The sequence below is a fragment of the Delphinapterus leucas genome, chromosome 11 (assembly GCF_059928025.1).
Source record: "Delphinapterus leucas isolate spDelLeu-1000000601 "Yukka" chromosome 11, BTC_Dleu_Yukka2, whole genome shotgun sequence".
In the NCBI taxonomy this organism is placed as follows: domain Eukaryota; kingdom Metazoa; phylum Chordata; class Mammalia; order Artiodactyla; family Monodontidae; genus Delphinapterus; species Delphinapterus leucas.
Window position 1 is genome coordinate 91,693,256 of NC_143139.1, and position 17,507 is coordinate 91,710,762.

At 60.3% G+C, this 17,507-nt stretch overlaps 2 protein-coding genes across 4 annotated transcripts in view; one reads left to right on the forward strand and one right to left on the reverse strand.

Moving 5' to 3' along the window:
- Positions 1–1,886: 1,886 nt before the first annotated feature.
- KCTD17 (potassium channel tetramerization domain containing 17) lies at positions 1,887–11,053 on the forward strand. 3 transcript variants are annotated; one of them, XM_022596707.3, is made up of 7 exons: positions 1,955–2,186; positions 3,375–3,483; positions 5,803–5,894; positions 6,867–6,962; positions 8,718–8,843; positions 10,205–10,295; positions 10,482–10,955. In XM_022596707.3, exons 1-7 carry the CDS (start codon positions 1,962–1,964, stop codon positions 10,844–10,846), a joined length of 1,104 nt encoding a protein of 367 aa, XP_022452415.3. In that variant the 5' UTR covers positions 1,955–1,961; the 3' UTR covers positions 10,847–10,955. The 3 variants fall into 3 exon arrangements, with proteins under 3 accessions (XP_030616641.2, XP_089777412.1, XP_022452415.3); XM_030760781.2 differs by having other exon boundaries at positions 1,887–2,186; positions 10,205–10,955; XM_089921286.1 differs by lacking the exon at positions 10,205–10,295 and having other exon boundaries at positions 1,952–2,186; positions 10,482–11,053.
- A 4,293-nt stretch (positions 11,054–15,346) lies between these two features.
- Positions 15,347–17,507, reverse strand: part of TMPRSS6 (transmembrane serine protease 6) — a 31,870-nt gene continuing 29,709 nt past the window's right edge. The window contains exons 16-17 of the mRNA XM_089921287.1: positions 16,623–16,840; positions 15,347–16,211 (exon numbers count right to left, since the gene is read on the reverse strand). Coding sequence (XP_089777413.1) covers positions 16,053–16,211; positions 16,623–16,840 — 377 coding nt within the window. The 3' untranslated portion in view covers positions 15,347–16,052. The remainder of the gene's footprint in view (positions 16,212–16,622; positions 16,841–17,507) is intronic.

Genomic DNA, 17,507 nt, shown 5'->3' on the forward strand with positions numbered 1-17,507 from the left:
AGGACAGTTTTTGCTTGGCCCACAGGCACTGCAAATACAGGCTCCAAACCGACCTCCTCAACGCTGATCACTCCCCATATCTGCCTCTCCTGCTTCAGGGAAACACTGTTAGTTCAAGCCAGAAGCCAGGGCTGTCCGTGTGGCCCCTCCTCCTTCCTCCTCCTCCCTCCTTCCCAGTCCCTTCAACCTTCACTTCCGCCTCCCAAGTATCCACTGAAGCCGCCCACTCCTGTCTGGCCCAGTTGACAGCACCTTGGTTGGGGCTTCCCCATTTCTCACCCAGGTGGCCTCCTGGCTGGTCTCTTGGGGCTTCGAACCATCCCCTCTGCAGCCCCCAGAGTGATCCAAGTTACATATCTGAGCACATCATTCCCTGCCTACACCCCTTAAGTGGAAAAGAAATATTCCCTGCTCTGGTTTTGTTTCAGCTGACGGTGCTTGAGGACTCACCAAGTGCCAGGAGTCCCGCTGACCTTCCAAGGCCAGTTCATATCCTATAACCCATTTCATTCATTCACTCATTCATTTATTCAGCATACTAAAAGCCATGGGCTACGCCAGGTGTTTTACCGACATAATTTAATCTTAACAACAATGTTCTCCACTAGCAACTATTCTAATTCCCACTTTGCAAAAGAGAAAGCCGAGGTCCAGGGAGGAAATTGGATTTGTGTTTAAGAGAACACGAGTCCCCAGGAGCAGAAGTCTAGCAGCTGTGACCCATTCCCTGCCGAGGGGAAAGGTTTACGGAGAAAGCAGAGCCCGAGGGGTAACAGAACCCGCCCCCCCCAACCCCGCCACTGCCATGCAGGGCCAGGCTGCCCAGTGTGTGACACTGAAACCGCTGAGGGGAGCCTCAGACCCTCCCCCCTTAATCCAGGACCAGGACCGAAATAGTGAGAAGGAAAGGAGGTTAAGGAGGACAGCTTCCCTTCAGCCCTTGTCCCTCCCTGGTCCCAAACCACATGAGGAGCTGCTCCCTTCCCACATCCTGCAGGGCCTGCAATAGCAGTCCCACCTCTGAGTTATCTGGCTCAGAAGGGCACCCGCAGAACCAATCCCTCTTCCCCCTCCTGAGTTACAGATGGGTAAACTGAGACCTCTCCCAGCACTTCACCCTACAAAAGCCAGGATGAAAACCCAGTTCTCCAAACATTCATCCAGCACCCTCCTGACTCTTCCTCCCAAGAAATCTTTCCCAAGGAGCAAGAAAGGGGCCTTGGTGGTGGAAATGCACTTGGAACCCACCTGGGTTCATGCCAGCCTGCCCCTCACCAGCTGTGTGAGTCCAGCAGGTCACTTCACTTCTGCGTCCTCATCTGTAAAGTGGATACGGTAACAGCGACCTCACAGTGCTGCTAAGAGCATCAGTGAATAATATTGGCTTGGCCAAACAGTTCGTTTGGGTTTTCCGTAAGACGTTACAGAAAAACCCGAACGAACTGTTTGGCCAACCCAATATAATAGATGCATAAAGCATCTGGAATATAGAAGGTGCTGAGCCAACTTTTAAGCCCGACTGTGGGGTCCTGAAAGAATTTATGTGGGGAAAGAACCCAGCTCTCCTCACACCCCCACCCCCAAAGGCCGAATGAAAGTATATTAGAAAACAGATACAGGTAAATGCTATAGGAATTTGGGGAGGGAGAAGTTCCTTTTCCTGTCATCTGTTTGATAACCCAAACTGGACAAAGGGAAAACAATGTGGAGACCAAATGGGAGGATCGCTGATTTGGGGTATCACTATTTTCCCAGTGACCTCGAACTTGACCTTCCCAAACACAGAGTAACTTGGCCAAAGAACTTCTTTACGAAACTCCCATTTGTAGGCCTCCCAGGAAGGGCAGAGTAGGGCGGGGCTGGAGAAGGCGGGATAGAGGGCGTCGGCTGACCCTCACCCCTGGCCACACTCACGCGGGGCGGCACGGACTACAACTCCCGGCATGCCCGGCGCGCGGTACATGCCCGCCTCCAGCCGCCTTGCAGGCAGGATGCAGACGCTGGGAAGAGCGATGAGGATGGAGGCCCGGGAGGCAGCGCCGCCGGCGGGGGCGGGCGGCTGGAGCAAGTGGGTGAGGCTCAACGTGGGGGGCACGGTGTTCCTGACCACCCGGCAAACGCTGTGCCGCGAGCAGAAGTCCTTCCTCAGCCGCCTGTGCCAGGGGGAAGAGCTGCAGTCTGACCGGGTGAGGCCCGCGGGGTGGGCGGCGGTCGGGGATCCTTAGCTCGCCGGAATCTGGTTGTCCAGCCTGGCCCGCCCGCGGGGCTGGAAACCCGGCTGGGTTTATTTCCGAAGAGCTGGAGGCGGGAAGAACTGGCCGGAGGAGGGGAGAAGGAAATGGATCGGAGAGTGAGGGATGTGCCCATTGCCGTGGCAACAGGACAACGCCGGGCTGCGCCCATTTGGAGTTTTTGAGCGCTGATCTGGGCTCCCAAGCCAGGAGGCTGATGGATGGGGACTCTCCCCCTCCTTTGGGGCTGTGGGAAGAGACAGACACCTAGGGCATTCTCTTCTGCCCAAACTGGACTCCTGCACCACGGAAGGAGTTACTGAGTCTGCTTTTCCCCGCCTCCCCGCCCTTTGGGGTATGGGTAGCCTTGGGGTACAGGGAGCTGGGTGGAGAAATCCCGGGGTGCCTTCTCAGCTGGGCTTCATCAGGTAGGAGCGCTGGCCTGGGGCACCATTTCTGGGTTCCCCTCTCAGCTCTGCTGCAAACCTCCTGCATGACCTTGGGTCAAACCCTATCCTGCTCAGCCTCGTGTCTGTAACCCCAGAGGGCTGGCCTGGCGATGACCTCTAAGGCCCCCTCTCTGCTGTTTCCTGACCCTCTGATGCTGTGACCTTGGGCAAGTCCCCTCACCTGGTGATGTCTCTGTTTCCTCTCTGTAGACTTGTATTGATGCCTGCTCTGCCTCCCTGCAGGCTGAGGGTATCCAATGAGATAGTGGCTCTTTTGGAAACTTGTAAACATCCCCAGAATGCCAGGGGATCTGGTGGAGACAGTGTAGGGCTGGCTTCAGGGAATAACCTCTAAGAGGGACAATCCCTGAGCCCTATGCTGGGTCAGGTGCCACTCAGACCTCACTGGATGCTCACAATGCTCTCCAGTTATGGGAAAGAAGAGGGTGGCTCCGAGAGGCCAAATCACTGGCCCAAGGTCACACAGTCAGGAAAAGGCCGGGGCAGGATTTGAACCTAGGTGTATCTGACCCCAAAGCCTTTTTACTCCATCAGGACACTCTGTTCTGGGGAAGAGCAGACACTCCGCCCCCTCCTGCCCTCCCGCTGATCCTTTACTGGGACTGAAGTGAGAGGTCAGGCAGGGGAGCGGGGCTCACTCTTCTCTCACTGCCTGTGCCCCTCACCTTTGTAGGATGAGACGGGGGCCTACCTCATTGACCGTGACCCCACCTACTTCGGGCCCATCCTCAACTTCCTCCGGCATGGCAAGCTGGTGCTGGACAAGGACATGGCTGAGGAGGGTGAGTTGGTCCCGGGGAGGCCAGGGCCCATACCCTAGCCCTGCCCTCTGCAGTCTGCCAGGGCCTCCTGTGGAGGCGCAAAGCCATTTTGTCTGTCCTCAGGGGACATCTGCTTTCTTCCATGTTTCCTGCTTCTTCTCATTCCTGACAGGACTGACTCCCAAAGCCTGTGTCCAGGCTGAGCCTAGGGACTGTGCCAAGGTGACTGGCCCATGCTTCCACTGGGTGCTGCTGGGGAGGTGACAGAAACACGGAAGCAGAGGATAGAGGGAGCCAGTGAGGCTGGGCAGGGATGCCCTTTCCCCTGGCCTTCTGGGAAGCCAGTTGTGGGTGGAGATGGCCATGGGGAGAGGTGTGGCTCTCTTTGTCTGGGTGATGGGGTACCTCAGATGCGTGGTGAGGGCTCACGTGGGTCCGCAGGTGTGTCGAGTGGGTGACTCCTCGCCCAGATCCGGCAGCCCCTGCAGCACAGTTGTGGGTGAAGGCAGGGGTGGGCGGAGCCTGCTCTCCAGCAGGGCTTTGGTCCCTCCCAGGCCTGGCTGGCTGAGGCCCTGTAGATGCCCACTTCTGGGCCCAACAGACAGTGGGGAGAAAGACCGGATGCCTGCCTGGGAGAAAGGCTTGTTGGCAGAGCCCCTGCCAGGAGCAAGGGGTGCCAAGTCCACTTTTCCTTAGGGCACAGGGTGTGGCTCTGGGTCACCTGACCCAGCTAGGCCAGCTTGGACATGTCACTTCTCCTTTCTGAGTCTCCACTTGTGTATATAAAGGAGGGGCGGCGATCTGCATTAGGGACATGTTCTGGGAAAACCAGATGTCATGAGTCCCGGGGCTTGTACCCTGGAGGTGTCTAGCACAGCCCCTCCCTCCTCACTCGGGCCCACGGTCTTCCCTCCTGACCCCTGTGGGACACAGTGATTTAGAAGCCAGGTGGCTCCCCAGAAGGCCACAGCTTCAAAATCAGAGCCCGCTGTAGGCATCGGCTCTGCGGAGCCCTACAGCTTTCCCGGCAGCCCCTGGGGCAGCAGGTACCATGGGCGTGGCCTGGGCCCAGGAGTAGGTCCCATGGGGAGGGGAGGTAAACACTCCAGCGTCACGGCCAACACCTGTTTACAGGTTCTGGGTCTGTCAAGCCCTGACACTCCCAGCACCTTTACACAGGGCTAGAGCCCCGATCCAAGAGGCCAGGGGATCCAGGAGGAAACTGACTAGTTGTGTGACACCTGGAAAGTCACTTATCCCTCTGTGCCTCCATGCCTGCATCTGCGGAATGAGGTGACAATAGCACCCACCTTGCTGAGCTGCTGTGAGGATAAAAGGAGCTAATGCAAGTGCGTCACTTAGCACAGTGCCAGGCACTGCGGACCCGTGATGCAGAGTTAGTTGTCTGTCCTCTGCAGGGCTCCACGGGGGGCATCCTGGCAGTAGCACTCGCTCACTGTGTCCTCTGTATTAGGTGGGTGTGGGCGCCGGGGACATCAGACATGGGCCCTGTCCCCGGGGAGCCCAGAGTCCAGTCATGGAAAGGACAGGAAGTGTCTCTGCCCCGCAGGAGCTTAGGGGAGTCCTAAGGCCGAGGGTTGTCCCGTTCACTGGAGAGGGCACTCGCTCAGTCTCTAGGACTCTCAGTCTCCTTAACTGTATGGGGACAATAATGCCTGCTTCCTCCACGACCCTGGGGCTTGTGGTGAGCACAGGAGGGGCTTTGCAAACTGTGAAGTGTAGTGATTGGGGAGATGCACGTGCACAAAGATTATGCATTTAGAAGGCAGAGGAACTTGAGTGTGAATCCCAGCTCTGCCGAGCGCCAGGTGTGTGGCCTTGCACAGCTGCTGCTTTGCCTGGTCCTCGGTTTCCCCGTTTGTTCAGTGGGGGTGAGGAAAGTACCTACTTCTTGTGCTGAGAATTAACTGCAGTGAAGAGTGTGACATACCTGGCACGGTGCCTGGCACTTAGTGTATGCTTCATAAATGGGAACATGTAATCGGGAGCCACCCAAGCCCCTTCTCACTGTGGCATAGGGTCCAGTCCCAACGGGTCCACTGCCTCTGGATAGCCCCAGACTAGAGGGCTGCCAACCATCCCTGGGTCACCGTGCTCAGCACAGCAGGGATATAGTGCCACTGAATGGCAGCCTCTCACCCCTACTACAGTGAGTGTGGGACCCAAGGAAGGAAGTGTTCCCTCTTGCCTGACCCCAACTCAGAGGCTCATCACCTTTGTGTGACTGGAGCAGGGGGTGGAGGTGGAGGGGACAAGGTGAGAACGGGGCACGGGGGCGGTGGGAGTGACGGGGGTGGGGTGCTGCTCTGTCTGTGCCAGGGGTCCTGGAGGAAGCGGAGTTCTACAACATCGGCCCGCTGATCCGGATCATCAAAGACCGGATGGAGGAGAAGGATTATACCGTCACACAGGTCGGGGGGCTGCAGGGCAGCGGGGCGGCATCCCTGGCCAGGGCAGGGGGTGGCGGGGACGGGGGAGGGGGGTCAGGAGGAAGGTTGGGAGAGGCAGAGCCAGTTTTCCTTGGGGAGGCCAAGCTCTCCTATAAGGGGAGGAGTGGTTGTCCAGCTCCCAAACCGTTCAGCAAAGCCCCAGACTGGGAGACGGACTTGGGGTTCTTTCCCTGCCTCGGCTCTGTTTGCTGTGTGACCTTGAGCCAATCACACCCCTCTCTGGACCTTGATTTCCTCTTGTGGAATGTAGAGGTGCTGAGAACTGCCCACCCTTCCCTTCCTCCCAGGCAAAATGGGGTCACTGTGGAGGTACAGGGGGCCCTGTGGGAGGCAATGTGGGATTATTACATCGTCCACTTCATGGGCTCAGGTGGTCCCCTGGAGGTCACGGCACAAGCTTCTGGAGCTGGAGTTTCTGAGCTTGGACCCTAGGCCTAAGTGGCCAGGCTGTAGGAGGAGCTGGAGAGATTCTCTGCCCACCTTGGGGGAGACGTGGAGGGTGGGAAATGGGTAGTGAGGCACCGTCTCCCAGCCCCAGGAGATTGAAGAGAGGGTGCCCCGCGTCCCCTGGAGGACCTGCCTCAATTAGTGCCCCAGGATGTCCCCTAAGCCCCTCCTCCTTTCCCACTTGTATCACCTGTGTTCCAATTCTGGCTCTGCTACTCTCTAGCTGGGTGACCTTGGGCAAGTAACTGACCCTCTCTGAACTTCCATGAACATCCCATAACTCCTAGGGTTTTTGGAGGGATTAAGTGAGAACATGCACGTCGAGTGCCTGGCACATAGTAGGTACTCAGAACATGGCTCCCATCTCCCCTCCCCCACTTCTGTCCTTCTTAGGGGTAGATGGTGGGGGGAGGACAGGTGCTCTTCCCGCCCCCGGGGTGCCTGGCACTCCCACAGGTGCCCTCCACGTCCCCCCTCTGCCTGCAGGTCCCACCCAAGCACGTGTACCGCGTGCTGCAGTGCCAGGAGGAGGAGCTCACGCAGATGGTCTCCACCATGTCCGACGGCTGGCGCTTCGAGCAGGTGGGCTGGGCCACACCCCCAGGCAAAGCAGGCCCCTCCCTTCCCGCAGCCCCAGCCTTGGGGTGCCCAATTCAGCCCCCACCCGGGGTCTTAAGACAGACTAAACAAGATTAAGAAAGGCCACACTTGGCAGCAGACTGACCAGGAAGGAGAGAGGAGGGAAGCCCCGATGGCCGCAGGGCAGCTCCCGGGAATCATCTTTAATGGGAGTCCTCCCAGCAACCAGGTAGTGGTCTACACCATAGTGTGTGAGTCTCTGGCCCCCAAGCGACAGCTCTGGTGCGAGGAGACAAGATCCACATAGGAGAGCAGAGGTCCCCTTGGGGCCACACCTTGTGTAACAATTCCATAGGCATAGATTCCAGGTCCCCGCAAGGGACATGCCCAGTTCCAAGCGTTGCCACATTCAGGGCAGCCCAGGGCAGCAGCTTCCCATGAGGTATTTATGGTGACCTGTACTTCCTCCCAGTACCTATGCAGTTTACCAGCAGGAGAGATTTTTATCATAAACGGTGTTGCCCTAGTAATGCAGCTGACGTCACACCTCTCTGAGGTTTCCAGAGGATCAGAGCCAACAAGTTAACCCAAGGTCAAATTTGCCCTTAGAGAAGGGGAAGGGTTGGGTTACCCTTTATCCTTACAAGCTCCCTTGCACCTGGAGGTTGAAGAAGGCCAGGCTTCCCAGGATGGCCGGGCAGGATGGAGGAACTAGTCCAGTCCAGGAGCCGGAAGCCTGGATTCATATCTAGACCTCGCCACTGACATGCTGTGTGAACTTGAGCAAGGCGTATCTCTCTGGGCCTCAGTTTCCTAATCTGTGACATGGACCAGTAGTACTTCCTTTGCAGGAATGTTGAAAGACCTCCATAGAAAGACCATGGATAAAGTCCCTAGCCCAGAGTAGGCCTCTAAACGTTGGAGCTAGCTAGCACCCTGTGAATTATTAGAACCATTTAAGTCCATAGGACCCCTGAGAGGACTCGGGGTCCCAGATTCAAATCCTGAATTTGAATCCACATTCACATTCAGATTCTTCCTGGCTGTGGGACTTCACCACCTCTCCAGACCTCATCTGATGAAGAGGCTGATTTTTCCTCTCTGCAGGATGAGGGTTCCTGGGGGCCGAATGAGACCCATCACGTGCAGGACCTTTATCAGTCAGAAGGGGCCCTGCAGGTGTGGTTATTTTAGGGACCCCAGAACAAAGGTGGGGCCACTCTTGAAAGCCTAAGGGAGTCTTTGGCAACTGCATGGGCTCTCAAAGGCTGAGCGGGCATGTCAGGGACCGCTGGCGTAAGGAACGGGCGACCTGTTCTACCTCTCCTTCCAACAGTGAACAGAATATTCTATGGAGCTCCACCAGGTCATGTCAACCCCATCCTGCAGCCTGGTTCTGGGGCTGCCTCAGCCACATCTGGGACAGAGGGAGACAGCCTGCCCATTACAGGCCTCTGCCTGCTTTTAGGACGTTGCCTGCTAGATATGGGGGAGGAACAGCAGTGATAACCCCCCTCCTCTAAGGATCAGGTCCAGCCAAGCCACGTCGGGGGGCTGGCCCTGGAAATAGCCCAGAGCCATAGGTGGGGGTGGAGGGGGAGAGGACTCTGACTTTGCACCAGAGGTGTCCTCTGGAAACCCAGGGATGGGCCTGAATGGAACAGCAAGGTCAGGGCACAGTTGACAAGTGCCGGTGTCCGCCCACCCCGTCCCCTCAACCCCATCCTGTCGTTTTCTCCCCATGCTCCGCCCCTCCAGCTGGTGAGCATCGGCTCCTCCTACAACTATGGCAGCGAGGACCAGGCAGAGTTCCTGTGCGTGGTGTCCAAGGAGCTCTACAGCTCCCCGCACGGACTGAGCTCCGAGTCCAGCCGCAAAACCAAGGTGAGCCCTCTGCCCCAGCCCCTGCCCTGCCCCGACCTCGGCCTCCCTGCCTTTCCTCCCTCCCCTCGCCGCCCTCCACCTAGCCATCCGAGCTTCTTTTTCCCTCCCGCTGCACACGCCTGACCCCCTGCTCACAGCCGATGCCATCCATCCCATGCCACCCACCGTCCTGCCTGCTCACGCCAGTTACCCAGGCCCAGACTTGGGGGACAACGAGATGAGATTATCCCCAGGGCACGGCGAGGGTGGACTTAGATGCCACTTGGATGGTGGTCGCATGGTGGCCACGGGGCAGCGTAGCACAAGGGGGAGTGCACTGGACTAGGGGTCTGGGCGTGGTGTGAGCGCTCTGCGTGTCCTTGGACAAGTCCCGCCCCCTCTGGGCACCTTGGTTGTGTTCTCAGAGGAGTGAGAGGGGTGGACCACCAGCTTGCAACTTCTGGGATCCAAAGGGGTAATTTATTTCCCAGGGGCCTGGGCTGGGGCAGGGAAGCCGAATCCGTTAATCCTGCCCCTCCCGCAGGCTCCCTCCTAGGACACAGCAGCAGAGGGGTCTGGAGCCCTTGGGGTCCGGCCCTGTGTTTCCACCCTGGCCTGTGAGGCAGCATCAGCTGGCTGGCGGGGAGGGGGCTAATCGGAGGTCCTGCCACCCTGGACGCAGAGCTGATCGGAAGCCTGAGGGGCCTTTGGTAGGACCAGTGGGGCAGGCAGCTAGGCAGGCTGGGAAGAAGGGAGACCGTTCCTTCTAGGAGCCTGTCCCTATGTGCTGGAGACTTAGGAACTCCGCTTCCCGTCTGGCCGTCTGCCTCCCTGGGCTGTGACTTCCCCTGCCCACCCCAGCCCCATGGGGGCCAGCGGCCGGCACGGCCTTGCAAGGGTGCAAGGTGAGCTGGCTGCTCCTGCGTCTCTGGGAGAGACCTCAGGACCTGGGGTGCGAGAGCCTGGTGCTGACATCTGAGATCTGCCTGGGCCTCCCCTGGCCTCATTTCTGCTCTGGGTCGGTCCTCCTAAAACGAGGCCTTCCCAGGCAGCCCTCAAGGCTGCCCTGGCCACACACCCACCCCCTTCCTCTGACACCCCTCCCCCAGCCTTGCTCCACGTCCCAGCAGCCAGGCGCATCCGTGAGCATCCTCAGCAGGACCCCACCCTCTGCTGGTTCCCCCAGGCCCCTCGCAGGCTTCCCCGGGGATCCGACAAGATGCCCCGGCTTCTGTGGCTGTAGCACTCCCCTCCCCGGGAGGTGCCCCTCGCCCGTCCCCGTCACGCTGAGATGGGGGCCTGCGGGGACAGCCACCAGCGGGCCCCGGCCCCCTCGTTAGCTCTGCGCTCTTTCTTCCCTGGGTCTGCCGGCTGGTCCACAGCGCGCGGAGGAGCAGCTGGAGGAGCGGCAGCGGCAGGAGGTGGAGGTGGCACAGGTGCAGGTGGAGGTGGAGGCAGATACGCAGCAGAAAGGTGCAGCCAACCCCCGAGGAGAACGATCGCTAACAAAGGCCGTGCCTCCCGCCGGCTCCCCGCTGGAGCCCGCTGTGGAGCCTGGGGTCCCGGGACGGCCGGGGGGCGGGCCCTCCAGGGTTAGCTCAGCCACGTGCCTGGTGCCTCACCTGCATAACCATCCCTTCTCTCACTTTCTCTTTGCAGCCCAGTCATCTCAGGATCCCGCTAACCTTTCCTCCCTCTCACCACCGCCTCCTCCTCCTCCGCTTCCCGCCGGAGGTCCTGCCTCATCTCCATCCACCTCTTCTTCCTCCTGGATCTCATCTGCACCCTGCCTCTTCCCTCTCTGCCCCTGTCCGGGTTTTCTCTCTGCCTGCTCACACCTCCATCCCGGGGCTGCTGTGGTCCCAGCCTCCTGTGCCCTCCACCCAGGTGCCCCGGCACCGCATCCCAGAGCATCCCGCCTGCCGCCTCCCGCACCCCTTCTGGCACCTCCCGCCTCTGGGCCCGGGGCAGAGGGGCACAGCTGCACCTCCTTGGTGCCCGCCGACCCCGCCGGGCACATCTGAGGCCGGGCCACCCTGCTGCAGCGCCTCACCTCCTCACGTTTCCTCCTTGCAGGTTCCCGTCTGCGCCCCCTCAGACCTGAGGCTGCGCTTGCGGTGAGGGCTTCTCCTGGGCCCCTCGCCCGCCCCCAGAGCTGCCACGCCTGGTTTGTAGCTTGGCAGAGCTGGAGGCAGGGGCGGAAGCCAGGAGGGTGCTCATCTCTTGTTTTTTTGGACTTGAGCCGAACTTCCGGCTGATTTTCTCCCCTCCCCCAAGTCTCTCAGCCTATCTTGGCCTTGGGGATGAGGCTCTGAGATGAGACAAAAGGGGGAGGAAATTCTTTCCCACCTGCCCAGCAGCATCAGAGCCACACTGGGAAGGAGGGAAGGGAAGCAGAAGCCAGGTGCCCTGACCTCATCCCTGCACACGCGGGAGCTTCTGCATCACAGCCTCGAGGCACTGGGTTCCCTATTTCTGCAGGGGTGGGAAGGACAGGCCACACTTGGATTCCCTTGGCCTAGGAGGAGTCAGCCGGAGCTGGCTGAGGATTGGGCTGTGGCAGAAAAAGCCCTGGCCAGGTGCCCACAAGCCCCCACTCAGTCTTATCTGCCTGCTGTCTGACCTTGGGCAAGTCACTGTCCTTCTCTGGGCCACAGTTGCCTCAAAAATGGGGACAGACAGCTGCTCTCTGTGACCTTCTGCCTGAGACAGTGGTGACCAGCCTCTGGGCCTCGACCCCCTGGCCAGAGCCTTGGCAGAATGTGGCCTCCTAGGCAGCCATCCCCCGGCCCAAGGTGGGGCATGGGGCCCCTGGATGGGCGAGCTGGGTCCTCTCCCCGCTTCCCCTCCTGCTCAGCTCTGAATACACTTTTTCTGGGCCTCAGCCCCCCTCCTTCCTCCCAGAAAGGACCTCGTGACTCACCTGACTCTTTCTCTCTCCCTCTCTCCCCACCCCTCCCTCCCTCCATTCCAATCTCCTCTCCGCCCTGCTCCTGGCCCTGCACTACCCCTTCCTCACCGGCCTCACCCTCTCACCCTCCTCCCGGTGTTCTGGCCACTCCCCACCCCGTCCCCCTGCCCCCTCTTATTTTCTAGCTGTTACAAGCCAGAGGCACCCGGATGTGAGGCCCCAGATCGCCTCCAGGGACTTGGGGTTCCGTTCTGAAATCCTTTATTTTTGTACCGCGGGGTGGGCCCCCAGCCTGAGGCGGAGGAAGAGCTCTCCCCGCTGTCACCTCTGTCTACACCTGCGGGGCTGTGATTTACCCCTGCCTCCGGGGGCCGGGTGGGGGCCCACTGGGACCTCGCAAGGCCTGATGCGGGCCCTGGGACCCCTGGGCAGAGCCGCCTGCCGGTGGTCAAAGTGTGGCACTGTCCAGCTGTGTCTTCCAGGCCCCTACGTCCCCTCCCTCAGGTCCCCCAGCTGCATGGCAGATGCGCTCCCCCCACAGCCCAGTCACATCACCTCCTTTAGTCTCCCTGTCTGTCACATGGGTTCACTTCCTGCCCTACCTACCTCAGGTTTGCTGTGATTTTACCGAGAGGAGCAAAGGTCCCCGAAAGCCCTCAGGGAGGGCACAAGGCGCAGACTCGGACCTGCCTGACCCAGGATGGAGATTGAGGGACTGGTGGGCGATGAAGGGCGTGGCGTTAGCGCTGTTGAAGGAGGGGATGGGTGACTCGGCCTTCACCTTGCCTGCTCCCCGTGCCCCTGCTGTCTGTACTGCTGGTCGCACAGTGCCCTGGCCAGGAGGAAGGGAGGCATTGGTTCAGCAGGGGCAGCGGGGCCACTCAGGAGCTGGTGACAAGGGAAAGGGGGACACTCCTCCCTCTGCCCAAGGGAGAGTCTGGGGTGGCAGGGGCTGAGCAAGGGGCCTCTCCTGCGTTTATGGCCTCCCCAGCTGGATACTTGCTTCCCAGCGGTGTCCAACACCACCGTGTAATAAAACCTGAAGAAGCAGCCAGCCCGGCTGTCTCCCTCTCTTTCTCTGGGCCACGTTTGGGGACAGGGGCTAAACTTAAGGTGGTGTAGACAACCCAAGGTAATGGGGCTTTTTCATAAAGCCCAGGGACCCCGCCCTGTTGTCACTCTCCCGTGTGTGCTGGGGGGATGCGCATCACGGTTGCATCCTCTGTCCCGTGGCCGGACACCGAGGGTACCAGCTCTGCCTTGCTGGGTGAACTTTGGAAAGTACCATCCCCTCTCTGGGCCTCAGTTTCCTCAACAGTAAAGTGACGGGGTGGACCAGGTGACTTCTAAGGCCCCGCCCCCTGGAGTCACGCAGGTCTCTTCTGGCCTCCAGGCAGACCTAGATTAGCTGGGGTGCTGAGAGGTAGGGAATTGGGCCTCTGGGAATCAGAATACCAGGTCCTCCCAAGCCTGGCTCCCTACGTCCCAATTCCCAGTCTCACCTCGCCATTCAGGTAAGGTGCTCTCCTTTCTGGCTTCACCCTGCCACCTCAGCTCCCTCCTAACCTAGCAGGACGTCCCCTCTGCTTCCTGCTGTGATAGCTTCTGGTCACCTCCACCCTCTGCCCCAAGTCCTAGGAAATACAACCCCCAGTCTCCCCTCCATCTTCTCTCAGAGTCTGACGGGACCCCCACCCTGCCTGGCCAGTTCCTTCACCTCCCGGGTCCTACTGAGTGTCTGCCTGGCTCCCCAGCCCCGCCCCCCAGCAGTTCAGCGCTGCCGGGGGACATCTCTGCAAAGCAGTGCTCCCCTTGACCGAAGCCTCCCCAGCCCGCTCAGCAGGCTGGGGGGACCTCACCACTCTCCCTGGGGCCACTCGGCTCTCTGAAGTTGACCTCGCTTTTTGTGTCCAGCTTTGCTTGCAAAAGAGTCACCAGGAGCCTTGTTAAAAGGACAGATTACCCCCTACCCCCTAATTCCTACTAATTAAGGCTGGGGTGAGGCCATGAATTTGCACTTTAGCAAAGCACCCTCCAGCAGTGTTCTGCTCCCCCTCTGAGATCCCTGAGAGGCCACCCGGGGTAGTCCTGCCCCCACCCCAAAGGTGTCCCCCCATAGCGTCTGCGCCATCTCCACAGGCAGGACCCAGCGGGTGGAGGGCTCTCCACACGTGGATGCGATGGCTGTTCCCTGTCTACCTTTGAAAACCCTCTCGACACTAGGCTCCCCCGCTTCCTTCTCCTCCCAGCTAGGCTCCAAGAAAGACTTGTCCGCCCTTGACACCCCCGTTCCTCACCTCCACCAGGGCCTGGCCCTGTACGCCTCCCTGACCACTCCCACTCAGGCCACAGCCCTGGCTGCTAAGACTCCATACCCCTCAGTTCCCCTCAGCCTCCTACTCCGGACCCGCACGTCTGCAGTCTGTGTCTCCCCCACCTCCTCCGTCTTCCCCGGACCACCTTCCTTGCAGGGCAGCTCTAAAATCCCTCCTTCAAACCTCTCTCAAGCTCCGCCTGCCTCCTGGACATCTCCCTCCCAGAAGCATCCCAAGTTCATGACACCTTCCCAGAGCTTTTCCCTCCCCAGGTGCCCTGGGTGGGAGTGGTCCTGGGTGACTCCTCCCTCACGTCACCCCATCCACTGGGGCACCTGGAGGACAGTAAGGGTCCTTCAACCCTATGTCCATCCCCCTTGCCCTGCTCGGTCCAGGCCCCATCCTCTTCTCCCTGGAATTCCGCAGTGGCCTCCTTACCGGCCTCCCTGCCTCCCACTTCCTCCAGACTGGTGCCGGTGGTGGTTCTAAACTGGGAATCCATACTGTGTCAGTCACTTCCCTGCTCTAGAGCCTTCCACGGCTCCCCAGAGCGCCCAGGGTCAATTCATAGCTCTACTCCAAGCTCTTTGCCATCTAATCTCAGTTTGCCCCTCCCCATGCATTCCTTTTTAGCCCTACCGCCCACCCCACCACCACCCCTGCCAACCTCTGTTCCAACTAAAAACAACTTACTGTTCCCTAACAGGCCACTGACTTTGGGGACTGTTGCCTTTGCACATGCTGTTCCCCTGCCTGGAATGCTCTTCCCCACCTTGGCCACATTTGAACCCCAAGTCTCCTCCAGGCAGCCTTCCCGAGTTGCAGGCTACCCCAAAGCCCCTTCACCCTGGATCAGCATCCCCACCCCTCCCGAGGTGAGGAGCCAAGTTCTGTGCAGCTCTGTGACCCCAGTGCGGCCCTTGGCACGTGGTAGGAGCCTGTGAGCTGCTCACTGAATAAATGACTCAGAATGCAGAGGCAGTGCCGTGCCAGAGGGGAAGTGGTAGCCTGGGAATCAGGAGATGGGGCTTCCGCTCCAGGCTCCACTCCTGACCCCTCCCTGGTGCGATCATGAGACTCTCTGCCCCTCAGCTTCCTTCCAAGCTTCCAGAAGGAGCGCATCACTTGTCCCAGCCCTCACTCTGACCTGAGGGGCACCAAACCATTGCCTTCCTGGGGTTGCTCCCAGGACCTAGGCAGCTGCCCTGGAGGCCACCGCTGCCCCCACTGACCGCCCCCACCCCTTGGTCTCCTGGACGCTTAGCCAACAGGCTGAGCAGATAACAGGGGCTGCTCAGTCAAAGGCATGAGATTGGTGCCCGGGGCCCCATTCAATCCCCAGAACAGGACCTCGGGTCAGACAGCTTTATTCCACAGGGCAGCTGAGCTCACCTCCAGGTGAGAGTGGGCAGTGAAGGCCCGAGGAACAGGTAGGCGTGGGAGGACCCTGGACCTGGGGCTCCCCACCCTTTGGCCTGCAGTGGCGGCTGGCCCACTTGGCTGTCTCTAGGGCTCTGAGGGCCCTTCCTGCGGAGGCACCTTCCTCCCCCACCCCTCAAGTTAGGCCAAGGGCTTCAAAGGCTGGAATCTGCTGTCTGGAGAGGATGCCGGCCCAGCAGCTTCTGCGCTGGGGCGGGGGCAGGCGGGGGGCCCGGCAGCCACATGACTGCTGCTCGACCCTTGCCCACCAAAGTCAGCAGCGGAGGAAGGGGAAGGAGGAGAGAGAATCAGGAGGGGACAGGCTGGACGTGACCCCCCCCCAGCCGGGCCTGGTGACCATCCCAGGCCCTCAGGGGAAGTCTCGACCACCAGCTGATGGCCCTTCTCCCTCCTTGTGTCCTCACTGGGGCAGATGTCAGGCAACAGGTTGCGGGAGAGGAGAGACACCACCTCCTGTCCCCACGGGGCCCTGCCACCGGCAGAATACTTGCTCCCCTGCCTGGTGGGCGCCCTGGGCTCTCTGAGTCCAAGAGGTGGGGGCCCTTGCTCTGCGGGGGCAGCTTCTCAAGTCAGCACCTGCTGGATCCAGCCAATCACACCTGTGATGCGGGTGTAGACGCCAAAGTAGTTGGGCCGGCCACAGCCCAGGCCCCAGCTGACCAGCCCCGCCAGGAACCAGCGGCCACTGGGCTCCTTGCACACCAGCGGGCCGCCCGAGTCACCCTGTAAGAGGGGAAGAGACAGGGCCACGTCAGGGTAGAGACATCCCCTTCCAGGCAAGGGTCCCGACTGCTGGGGATGTTCTGAGTGACACGTCCCCTTTGGAAGCCTCTGATAGATGGAGGCGGCCCAAACCAGCTCAGCCTGGTCTCCAGCAGGGCCTGGCTTTCGCGGAAGCGTGGATGTGTGTCCCCACGCCCTGCCCAGCCCCGCCTGCCTTCTGTGGGCTCTAGTCCTCTCTGCTGCCTCACTTGGGCAAAGCGCCTCGCGGAGGGCAAGGAGCAGAGCTGGGCTTGGGCCTCAGCCCTGCCCCCCTGGGGTCTCTTCTGATCTGGGGCCTGCAACCTGGAGCAAGTCTCTCAACCTCCCGAGCCTCAGTTTCCTCATCCATAAGGTGGGGACAGCCAAGCCCACCTTGCCGTGAGGCTGCAGCAGGCCCTGGGTGACATGAGCAGCGCCCTCTTTCCCCGATCTGGCCCATCCCGCAGGAGTCACCTGGCAGGCATCCTTCTTGCCCCTGCGGTAGCCGGCGCACAGCATGCGGGGGGTCACCTGGTAGCGGTAGGCCTCGCTGCACAAGTCCTGCGGGATCAGCTGCACGTCCACCTTCTGCAGGCCGTTGCTGGTGGGGCCTGCCCGGCGGGGTCGGGGGCAGAGGCGAGAAGATCTGAGGTGCCCGGGGCCCCCACTCTTCCCGTGGCTCTTCCTCTTGCATCTCAGGAGCCCCCTTCCTCGCTCCTGCTCTGCCCACCCTCCCATCCCCGCCCTCCACGTCTCCATCACTCTGTTCTGGCTCCTTCTCCAAGAAGCTTATGGTGACAGACCCCACCCCGACCCTGCCCAGGGCCTATCTGGACTAGGGTCCTCCTTAGGTCCTCCCCCCACCACCCCTCCTGCTTGAGGCTTCTTGGCTGCCTCCCCTCTGCTCTGTGACAGCCCTGGGAGATTTTTCCAGAACACACATCTCACCCCTTCACTCCCCCCTAAAACTCGTCGGCGTCTCCCCACTGTCCAGCCAGCACTTCTCCCGAGGAGCTTCAATCAACACTGTGCCTAGTTCCACCCGGAGATCCGGTCTGTTCGGCTGGGCTGGGCCCAGACATCTGTGCTTTTTCTCAAAGCCCTGATGCTTCGAGCAGGTCAGGAGGAGGACTCCTGGCTCCGGATCCACACCCAGATCCACCGGCTCCCCTCTGGTGCTGGGTGTTCTCAGGGCTCCCTGGGTTGCCACCTGTGCTCTTATCAGAAATGCCTTTCCCCTTCGCTGGGACACTGCTGACCTATCCTCCAAGCCTGAGC